General features: G+C 43.4%; 2 protein-coding genes across 2 annotated transcripts in view; one reads left to right on the plus strand and one right to left on the minus strand.

The window, feature by feature from the left end:
- The window catches only part of LOC144102418 (sodium-coupled monocarboxylate transporter 2-like), a 639,582-nt gene that overhangs the window by 36,924 nt on the left and 590,454 nt on the right, over nucleotides 1-12,204 (plus strand). The gene's annotated exons all lie outside the window — the stretch shown is intronic.
- LOC144101513 (sodium-coupled monocarboxylate transporter 1-like) overlaps nucleotides 5,952-12,204 on the minus strand; it is a 97,676-nt gene continuing 91,423 nt past the window's right edge. The window contains exon 20 of the mRNA XM_077634687.1: nucleotides 5,952-5,976. Within this exon, the coding sequence (XP_077490813.1) occupies nucleotides 5,952-5,976 (25 nt within the window). The remainder of the gene's footprint in view (nucleotides 5,977-12,204) is intronic.

The raw sequence follows: 12,204 nt of genomic DNA on the forward strand, positions 1-12,204 counted from the left end.
TAAAGCATATCTGCCACCTCATTATGATACTAGTAACGCAGCCGGCTCCTTCACAGCCACTCTGGTGCATAGAAATATCACCGCAATTCAACATTTTATAAATGATTCGGAAGAAGATTACACCCTACTTGAAATAGTACCAAGGCAAAAAGGAGGCTCAAATCTCTTCATCCTTAATGTATACAACCCTCCCAGAAACAAAGGCAATGGACTCCCACACTTGTTGATAAACACAGTAAAGCTGGCTGCTAGGGCTCAACTATTAATTGTGGGAGACTTCAACGCTCAACACCCAGCATGGGGATATACCAAAGCAACTCCGAAAGGGAACCTGCTCTGGCAAATCATACAGTCACTAGGGCTCACAACGCTAAACAACCCGAGCGACCACACACGCATTGGTAACAGTGTATGTGTAGACACATCTCCAGACTTATCCCTCTCTAAAAACGTCAAGGACGCAAAGTGGGTCAACACCGGGCAAAACCTTGGTGGTGATCACTTCATCCTTAGCATCACCTTCCCCACGACAAAACTTAAAAACAAAGCAAAAGAAATACGAACCACGGATTGGGACAAGTTCAAGCAACTTCGCGACAAAACAGCTCCAAAGGAGATCTCTAACCTTAGCGACTGGGTTATCTCCCTGAATGAGGGTGTCAGCTCCACTAGCGTTGTGGTGCCAGTTGAGAAGGAGGAGCAGATTGCAGACTCAAAACTGTTACACCTGTAACAGGCACAAAAAGGCCTCCAAAAACGCTGGAAGCCGCAAAAACACAACAAGCGACTACGCAAAAAGATAGCTGAAATCGAGAGGCGAATCGAGGAACATACACTTACTCTCCAAACACAACAATGGAACCAAATATGTGAAAGCGTCAATGGACAGCTCGGAAATAAGAAGACATGGCATCTTCTAAGACACCTGCTCGATCCAGAACAAACACGTCCCGTGCAACAAAGTCAACTGTACAGACTCATACATAAATATTAGGGTACAACTGAAGACCTAATCAAAGAGCTAGTAGAACGTTATCTAAACACGGATGATAGTACCACACAACCAGACTACCGGGGGACTCCTAATCCAAATTTAGACGCAGACATCACAGACGCAGAGGTCTGGTACGCGATTGGAAAACTGCGGACAACATCTGCGGCAGGACCAGACAAAGTAACAAATAAGACTCAGGAACTTAGACGCAACGTCGATCGCGGCGGTTGCAGACCTTATGAACAAATACTGGCATGCAGGCAACATACCACCAGAGTGGAAACACGCGAAAATCACTTTTATTCCTAAAGCGGGTAAGAAACTCAGCACTGAGAATCTACGCCCAATTTCATTAACATCATGCCTAGGCAAACTCATGGAGCATGTCATCCTCAATAGGCTCCAAAACTATGCGGAGGACATGAACCTCCTACCTGAAACAATGTTAGGATTCAGGGCCCAACTATCTACCCAGGACATTCTCTTGCAGCTTAACAAGGACATAATTGAAGCTGACGAGGGAACAGGAACGAAAGCAATATTGGGTTTAGACCTTGTTAAAGCTTTCGACAACGTCACCCACAAAGCCATCTTGACAAACTTGTCAGAAATCAACCCCGGAGAAAGGACGTACAACTACATCCGATCCTTCCTCACTAACAGAACAGCAGTGATAACGGTCGGAACAATAGAGTCTGCCCCAATCAAACTAGGAAGTAAAGGAACGCCACAGGGCTCCGTCCTGTCCCCTTTCCTTTTTAACCTCTCCCTCATCAAAATTCCTCCCAAACTGGCACAAATACCAGACCTACATCACACGTTCTATGCAGATGACATCACACTTTGGGTAACCAAAGGATGCGAAGGCTACATAGAAGACACACTCCAAGCAGCAGTGGACATCATCGAGGCATGCGCATGGGATTCCGGCCTCACTTGTTCTGAGCAAAAATCTGAACTCTTCGTGATCCGTCGTAAACAAAGAGGTAGGCGTACCACGACATCCCCCCCCGCAAATAAACGTCTATGTTAATGGACGATCTGTCAAAGAGGTACAGACCATGAAAATACTGGGGTTGTATTTACAAACAAATGGAAAAAATACTGACACTCACTAAGCTAAAACGCACGGTAGAAGCGACGGCGCGATTACTCCGCCGCATAGCTAACCGCAGACAAGGGGTGAGGGAAAGAGATTTATGCCGCCTAGTGCAGGCCTTTGCGCTGAGCAGGATACTCTATGCCACCCCTTATCTGAAATTTTCGAAAGCAGAAAAGGACAAATTGGATAGCATGATACGGCAGGCCTATAAGGCTGCGTTAGGACTCCCACTAAATGCCTCAACCGAAAGGCTTATGAGGTTAGGAATACATAACACCTACAATGAACTGAAAGAAGCCCATTTAATGGCTCAAACAGCGCGATTAGCCAATTCCAGAACTGGCAGGGGTATCCTTACCAGGCTCGGAATTAACTTTCAACCTACGAATAAAGATGCTAAAGTAGACTTACCCCGCGCCTATAGGACGGCCCTACTAATCAAACCACTCCCCAAAAACATGCACCCCTTACACCATGAGGGTAGAAGACAAGCACGAGCCAAAGCCTTACATAAGAAATACAGACAGTGCGCTGCAACACTTTATGTAGATGCGACAGAATACAAAAATACCAATGCCTTTGCAGTTGTGGTTGTGAACGAGAATGGTGACCACATCGTCTCGGCGACAATCAAAACGAAATCCTCTGAAACGGAGAAGAGGCGGCTATAGCCCACGCCCTAGCACATACCCAAGGGAGCATCATCCTCAGCGATTCCAAAATGGGTATCAATAATTTCGCTAAAGGGCGAATTACAAACACCTCCCTTAGAATCCTTAACGCAACCAAATTCTCACCAAATTATTCCGAATTGATATGGGTCCCAGCCCATTCGGGGAATCCGGGGAACGAGGCAGCCCACAATAAAGCCCGAGGTTTCGTCGACCGGGCAGTGGATGAGTCTGGCTCCCTGAATTTCACGAAGGACTCAATGATCACATATCATGATCTCACCAATCATTTTAAACTAGAGAGGAGAATTTTCCCCCCTCCAGACAAAAGACTTACTAAAAAACAAGAGGTTACGTGGCGTCGTCTACAGACGAGATCGATACGCACCCCATCACTCCTCGCGCACATTTATCCAGATCTTTACAACCCAAACTGCAAACACTGTGGCCAACGTGCTACCTACGATCACATCCTGTGGGACTGCAAAATAGAGCCACCTCCGGGTGATCTAGTTACAGCTCCTTCTCTCGAGCGGTGGGAGACCGTGCTGGCTAGCTCTGACCCCAGAACGCAAGTTTTGGCGGTGGAGTGGGCTGACAAAGTCGTCGAGGGCTATGTACTCTCGACCACTTAACGCGACCTCTTGCCAAGCTCTTCCCGGCGAATAAAATGTTTTACAATCAATCGAGGGATAGTTCGTTCATGGCATTTAAATCGGCGTCCGCTTTCCTAACGACAACAAAGAAGGGTGCGAAAACCTGGAGGAAAGGGGCGCCCTGGTTCTGTCGTTTCTCTCTCATCTTCCGCCGTCGTCACGTAGGCTCACACGTGCTTAAAACCGCATCATTTTTTTTGCGGTTCTCTTTCTTTATTCTTTATTCTCAGAAACAGTACACAAACTGTTGGTTGGACCCATAGCCTTTACGGCTAGTGAGGGGTCCAAATACAACACAAGCACAATACTACCGCAGACCGTGTAAAATAAAAAACTTCAAGATTAACACACACAATTGATTCCTACATTTCCATGGAAATTAAATAGTGTTTTAAAGATGCTGAAAAGTTATTTTTTTCTTTAACTTCATTCGGGATTTCATTCCACACATGGGCTCCACTGTATTCTAGGAGTCTCGGCCGTACATATTGTAACAAGGTGGTAAATTAAATAGATTGTTAGTTGCAGCTCTTGTTTGTTTCATTGGTAATCTAAATAAACTAAGGGGCAGGGGGTTGTTAGATTTTATTACATTGTTTACTATTTCAGCTATCTTCAGTTTATATGCCATTGATAGGGGTAAGATACGAAGCTGCTGAAAGAGTGGCCTGCTGGGGTGTGTATTATTTGAATAAGTTATCATACGAATAGCTCGTTTTTGAAGGCGAGAAACAGGATCTAGGTATGTTTTATATGTACCACCCCACGCTTCCAGGCAATAAGATAATTGACTGTGCACAAAGGCGAAATACAGAACGCGTAGAATTGGAAGATCAAAGCAGTCCCTGGCCTTTAGTAAAACATGACAACCATAGGCTAATTTGGAGCAAACATTATTAATTTGTTCTTTCCAGTGCATATCAGACGCGAACAGGACACCAAGATACTTGTATTGAGGCACCCTCAGCAGAGTCGTGTTGTCGATAGTTACAGATATACGTTCGTAGTTCACGTTCTTCCTGCGCGAGTGAAACACGGTGTACTTTATTTTCTCAGTATTAAGGGTTAACCGATTACTTTTAAACCACTGCGAAACTTCACCAAGCTCTTCATTAATTATACATTTAAGTGCCACTAAATTTTCCCCTGTAAAAAGCAGTGCAGTGTCATCAGCATATATTACAGCTTTCGAATATTTCAGCGTTGATGGAAGGTCATTAATATACACGGAAAAGAATAGCGGCCCCAGCACGGAGCCCTGAGGCACACCTAGATTAATGCTTTGCGGTAGTGAGGCTAAATTGTTCACGACAACATATTGTTTCCGTCCTGTAAAATAGCGTTTAATTAGATCACGAATTTTCCCTCTTAAACCGTAGGTTTCCAATTTATGTTGTAGTATTGTGTGATCAACCGTATCGAAAGCTTTTGATATGTCTAAATATACTACTATGGCCAGCTTGTTATTATGCAGTGCAGAATTTATAAGTTGTGAAAGAACAAGAACTGCGGATGACGTTTACCTTTGGGGCCTGAAGCCATGCTGATTATGACATATAATGTTATATTTATTTAGAAAATTTTGTATACGTTTACAAAGAACCTTTTCAAAAACTGTATTAATTGCATTTAATACCGATATTGGTCTGTAGTTTCGCGGATCAGATCGCTCACCGCCTTTATAAATAGGTACAACCCTTGCAACCTTCAGCTCGTCAGGATATATTCCGTTTGCCAATGAATGGTTAAATATGTGTAGTAGATGGATCGCTAGTATATCAATGTTGTTTTTGATCAGTCTAACGGGTATTGCATCAGGTCCTGCCGCCTTCCCGGCTGAAAGGCTGCCGACTGCAGTGATTACTTCTTCTATGTCTATGTCAGGCAAAGCAAAACTGTTGTTAACACTTTCCGGCATCTTCGCCGTAGGTGCGTCAGCATGAACTTGCGCGGCAACCGTAGGCCCAATAGAGGTAAAATAGGTATTGAATGATTCTGCTGTGTCTTCGTCAACTGTCTCAGGGAGTGTTGCCGTACTGGATCGCCGGCCGATTGCGTTGTTCACTATATCCCAAATTTTTTTTTTATTTCCATGCGCCTGTTTCACCAGTGATGAATAATATTCTTTTTTTCTTTTTCTCATAAGAGATACAGACAAGTTCCTGCAGCGCTTATACTGGGTTAGGTAGTATTCGTTTGATCTGAACTGCTTCCATTTGCGATACCATTTGTCCTTATCTTTTAACACGGCTACTATTTCAGTATTCATCCAAGGACACGTTGGCTGGCTGTATTTATTAGTGTTCGGCAGAGAGCTCTGTTCAATGGCATTTTTAAGGATGTCTAAAAAGTTCTTACACTCAGTATTGACGTTTTCATCATATGCCGTAGTGAAGTCGGCTATTTCTAATGTTTCACGCAGTGCTACATAGTTTATCTTACTACGAATTTTACACTGCGTCAACTGCGCTTGTGGAGGCAGGTCTTTTTCTATTACAAGAAAAATGGGTGAATGGTCGGCTACCACCTCAGCGCAGGTACCGGCCAGCACACCTGGGACAATATTACAGAGGGCGTGATCTATTAGAGTACTTGAAGTACTTGTTACGTGGGTAGGTTCTGTAATAAGGTTACGTAAGGCAAATGATTCGAGAAGGAAAGTGTAGCTGTTCTGTACTCCATGTGATAGATCTAAATTGAAATCGCCCATTATGACAATATTAGAGCGACGCCCATGAAAACATTCTGTTAGAATCATTTCAAACTTCTCAAGGAACTCTGTTATCGATGTGTTTGGTGTCCGATAAACCACACCAACCATCAAACCATCCTGAAGTTTTATGAACAGGGTTTCAATGCAGTCAAAACTAACAGACGCCACTCCCATTAGCTGGTAGGAGACACTATCTCTGACAAATATCCCTACCCCACCTCCCCTTGCTCGTGTATCCCGTGGCTGGGATAAAAATTTATAACCCGGGAAAGAGACTAATTCATCACGCTTAAGCCACGTTTCACTCACGGCTATTACATCAAAACAGGATTCATACCTTGCCATGTGTACAATCAAGTTATTTAGGTTTCTTCGTATGCTGCGCACGTTACAATGCAAAATTGAAAAGCTTTTATCACGCATCTAATCGTCAACTTGTTGAAACGTAAAAGCCATGTCAAAAGAAACAGGAAAAATGTCATGCTAAGATCTGAACGACAGAAAAAAAAGAAAAGTCACACAACGTTGGCCAAGTCACCTTCACTTGTGATGTGCAGAACAGTAGAGTTGTCTGCCCTACGCATCAAAATTTTTCCTTGTGACAACCAAACAAACTTCCAGTTGTGGTCCTTAGCTGCTTTCTTTGCTTTAGATAGTAGTACTTTGTTTTCAACGCACAGGTGCTCATTAACAAACAAGGGTTCTTGTTCTTCAAAACTAAGCAGTCTCGTGTTCAGTTTGGTCTTTTTAGCTGCATTGAGCACTTTATCTCGGATAGACCTTGTGACAAACTTGACCACCACGTTTGGCTTATCCTTATCTTTAGAGCGCACTCGATGCACTACATCAATGTCAGACTCGGCAAGTGCGACACCCAGGCAAGAAGCCACCTTCTGAACAGAGTTTACAAGGTCCTCATTCGGAGCAAGCGGAAGTCCCTTGATTTCAAGATTTATGTTCCTGGTGAACTGTTTTAGCTCTAACATCTCTTTTTTTGTCTCTTGAAGTTCATTTCACAGAAGCTCATTGGTTTTCTGATAATGTTCATTTTGTTTTTTGACTTCCGCAAGCTCCCGACGAAAACCCTCCACATCTGCCTTGAAGTTTTCAAACCCCTCATTCATGAAGTCAATTGACTCTTTAATGCCAGAGAGCTCAGCGCGAATTTCAGTGGTTGAGCCGCCCATTTTTTCGACGCTGCTTTTCATGTCGGATGCAAATACATCAAGTTTAGTTAGAAGTTCGGTAAGAATCTTCGCTACTTCCTTAATGCTCCCTGGAGGCTTATCCCCGAGAGCCCTGAAATCTTGTAGGGCATCCTTTGCACTGTCCATTTTCGCGCTGAGGAGCTCGGCGAAAGCACCCGACAAAGTTAGTCCTAGAGGCGACAAAAATTACACCACAACACACCTGGCAGCAGCAGCGACGGCAAGGTGACGATTCCGTTTACAATAAAGCATACGAACAAGCACCAACCTGAAAAAATTGAAGACAATATCTTGATATGCTGTGTGCGTGTCCGCTGCTGCTGCCAGAATGTGAAGATACGTGTTTCGCACGGCTGCAGGTAAGCGATAGTCCAGGTGGCGCTCAATGTGGGTGCCAGACACGCCCACCTCGGTTATCCTCTGACGATGACGCGGGGCAGTACGTCGATGAAATGCTGCAGGAAATTGTAAAAGCGGCGTCGCGATGAGTGCCAGGAGAACGGAAGAGGCAAGGCAGCTGCCAAGGCAACCACCGGTAGAGCACCACCGGTAAAGCGTACAGAAGAGCCGTCCAGCGTCTAGTACCTGAAAAAATTGAAGACAATATCTTGATATGCTGTGTGCGTGTCCGCTGCTGCTGCCAGAATGTGAAGATACGTGTTTCGCACGGCTGCAGGTAAGCGATAGTCCAGGTGGCGCTCACTGTGGGTGCCAGACACGCCCACCTCGGTTATCCTCTGACGATGACACGGGGCAGTACGTCGATGAAATGCTGAAAAAATTGAAGACAATATCTTGATATGCTGTGTGCGTGTCCGCTGCTGCTGCCAGAATGTCTGTTACGTACAGCCAGACCGGAATGAAACGAGGTCACACACATATGCCGCGATTCCCTACTTTTGTGTGCGTGCTGTGTAATGCAGCTGAAAGTGCGCAGGTAAGAATTTTTGTGTTGTTCTCAGGTGCTGTTTGCATTTGACTGCGGCCTGAATTTATACAGGGTGCCCGTCACTCCCACGAGAACTAAGGTGTCTGGTTACAGAGCCTCTAATCGACCAATGAAGTTCTTCTAACGCTTAATACCCAAAGCTTGCATGAGCAATGCATCCGAGCCTATGCGCTTTCGCTTTACTACGTGTAGAGGCCCAAGTATTATTGAAAGCTCCTACAAAGGTGAAGTTCTGTGCCACAAAAAAAGGCCTCAAAATGTAAACGGTAACTAGTGAAGGTCCTCTGAAAGGATCTGAACATATGCTAACCAACCTACAAAATCACTTGATGTATTTGCATCCGACATGAAAACCAGCGTCGAAAAAATGGGCGGCTCAAGCACTGAAATTCGCGCTGAGCTCTCTGGCATTAAAGAGTCAATTGACTTCATGAATGAGGGGTTTGAAAACTTCAAGGCAGATGTGGAGGGTTTTCGTCGGGAGCTTGCGGAAGTCAAAAAACAAAATGAACATTATCAGAAAACCAATGAGCTTCTGTGAAATGAACTGCAAGAGACAAAAAAAGAGATGTTAGAGCTAAAACAGTTCACCAGGAACATAAATCTTGAAATCAAGGGACTTCCGCTTGCTCCGAATGAGGACCTTGTAAACTCTGTTCAGAAGGTGGCTTCTTGCCTGGGTGTCGCACTTGCCGAGTCTGACATTGATGTAGTGCATCGAGTGCGCTCTAAAGATAAGGATAAGCCAAACGTGGTGGTCAAGTTTGTCACAAGGTCTATCCGAGATAAAGTGCTCAATGCAGCTAAAAAGACCAAACTGAACACGAGACTGCTTGGTTTTGAAGAACAAGAACCCTTGTTTGTTAATGAGCACCTGTGCGTTGAAAACAAAGTACTACTATCTAAAGCAAAGAAAGCAGCTAAGGACCACAACTGGAAGTTTGTTTGGTTGTCACAAGGAAAAATTTTGATGCGTAGGGCAGACAACTCTACTGTTCTGCACATCACAAGTGAAGGTGACTTGGCCAACGTTGTGTGACTTTTCTTTTTTTCTGTCGTTCAGATCTTAGCATGACATTTTTCCTGTTTCTTTTGACATGGCTTTTACGTTTCAACAAGTTGACGATTTGATGCGTGATAAAAGCTTTTCAATTTTGCATTGTAACGTGCGCAGCATACGAAGAAACCTAAATAACTTGATTGTACACATGGCAAGGTATGAATCCTGTTTTGATGTAAGCGCCGTGATTGAAACGTGGCTTAAGCGTGATGAAGTAGTCTCTTTCCCGGGTTATAAATTTTTATCCCAGCCACGGCATACACGAGCAAGGGGAGGTGGGGTAGGGATGTTTGTCAGAGATAGTTTCTCCTACCAGCTAATGGGAGTGGCGTCTGTTAGTTTTGACTGCATTGAAACCCTGTTCATAAAACTTCAGGATGGTTTGATGGTTGGTGTGGTTTATCGGACACCAAACACATCGATAACGGAGTTCCTTGAGAAGTTTGAATTGATTCTAACAGAATGTTTTCATGGGCGTCGCTCTAATATTGTCATAATGGGCGATTTCAATTTAGATCTATCACATGGAGTACAGAACAGCTACACTTTCCTTCTCGAATCATTTGCCTTACGTAACCTTATTACAGAACCTACCCACGTAACAAGTACTTCAAGTACTCTAATAGATCACGCCCTCTGTAATATTGTCCCAGGTGTGCTGGCCGGTACCTGCGCTGAGGTGGTAGCCGACCATTCACCCATTTTTCTTGTAATAGAAAAAGACCTGCCTCCACAAGCGCAGTTGACGCAGTGTAAAATTCGTAGTAAGATAAACTATGTAGCACTGCGTGAAACATTAGAAATAGCCGACTTCACTACGGCATATGATGAAAACGTCAATACTGAGTGTAAGAACTTTTTAGACATCCTTAAAAATGCCATTGAACAGAGCTCTCTGCCGAACACTAATAAATACAGCCAGCCAACATGTCCTTGGATGAATACTGAAATATTAGCCGTGTTAAAAGATAAGGACAAATGGTATCGCAAATGGAAGCAGTTGAGATCAAACGAATACTACCTAACCCAGTATAAGCGCTGCAGGAACTTGCCTGTATCTCTTATGAGAAAAAGAAAAAAAGAATATTATTCATCACTGGTGAAACAGGCGCATGGAAATACAAAAAAAATTTGAGATATAGTGAACAACGCAATCGGCCTGCGATCCAGTACGGCAACACTCCCTGAGACAGTTGACGAAGACACAGTAGAATCATTCAATACCTATTTTACCTCTATTGGGCCTACGGTTGCCGCGCAAGTTCATGCTGACGCACCTACGGCGAAGATGCCGGAACGTGTTAACAACAGTTTTGCTTTGCCTGACATAGACATAGAAGAAGTAATCACTGCAGTCGGCAACCTTTCAGCCGGCAAGGCGGCAGGACCTGATGCAATACCCGTTAGACTGATCAAAAACAACATTGATATACTAGCGATCCATCTACTACACATATTTAACCATTCATTGGCAAACGGAATATATCCTGACGAGCTGAGGGTTGCAAGGGTTGTACCTATTTATAAAGGCGGTGAGCGATCTGATCCGCGAAACTACAGACCAATATCGGTATTAAATGCAATTAATACAGTTTTTGAAAAGGTTCTTTGTAAACGTATACAAAATTTTCTAAATAAATATAACATTATATGTCATAATCAGCATGGCTTCAGGCCCCAAAGGTCAACGTCATCCGCAGTTCTTGTTCTTTCACAACTTATAAATTCTGCACTGCATAATAACAAGCTGGCCATAGTAGTATATTTAGACATATCAAAAGCTTTCGATACGGTTGATCACACAATACTACAACAGAAATTGGAAACCTACGGTTTAAGAGGGAAAATTCGTGATCTAATTAAAAGCTATTTTAGAGGACGGAAACAATATGTTGTCGTGAACAATTTAGCCTTACTACCGCAAAGCATTAATCTAGGTGTGCCTCAGGGCTCCGTGCTGGGGGCGCTATTCTTTTCCGTGTATATTAATGACCTTCCATCAACGCTGAAATATTCGAAAGCTGTAATATATGCTGATGACACTGCACTGCTTTTTACAGGGGAAAATTTAGTGGCACTTAAATGTATAATTAATGAAGAGCTTGGTGAAGTTTCGCAGTGGTTTAAAAGTAATCGGTTAACCCTTAATACTGAGAAAATAAAGTACACCGTGTTTCACTCGCGCAGGAAGAACATGAACTACGAACGTATATCTGTAACTATCGACAACACGACTCTGCTGAGGGTGCCTCAATACAAGTATCTTGGTGTCCTGTTCGCGTCTGATATGCACTGGAAAGAACAAATTAATAATGTTTGCTCCAAATTAGCCTATGGTTGTCATGTTTTACTAAAGGCCAGGGACTGCTTTGATCTTCCAATTCTACGCGTTCTGTATTTCGCCTTTGTGCACAGTCAATTATCTTATTGCCTTGAAGCGTGGGGTGGTACATATAAAACATACCTAGATCCTGTTTCTCGCCTTCAAAAACGAGCTATTCGTATGATAACTTATTCAAATAATACACACCCCAGCAGGCCACTCTTTCAGCAGCTTCGTATCTTACCCCTATCAATGGCATATAAACTGAAGATAGCTGAAATAGTAAACAATGTAATAAAATCTAACAACCCCCTGCCCCTTAGCTTATTTAGATTACCAATGAAACAAACAAGAGCTGCAACTAACAATCTATTTAATTTACCACCTTGTTACAATATGTACGGCCGGAGACTCCTAGAATACAGTGGAGCCCATGTGTGGAATGAAATCCCGAATGAAGTTAAAGAAAAAAATAACTTTTCAGCATCTTTAAAACACTATTTAATTTCCATGGAAATGTAGGAATCA

The sequence above is a fragment of the Amblyomma americanum genome, chromosome 8, assembly GCF_052857255.1.
Source record: "Amblyomma americanum isolate KBUSLIRL-KWMA chromosome 8, ASM5285725v1, whole genome shotgun sequence".
Lineage (NCBI taxonomy): Eukaryota > Metazoa > Arthropoda > Arachnida > Ixodida > Ixodidae > Amblyomma > Amblyomma americanum.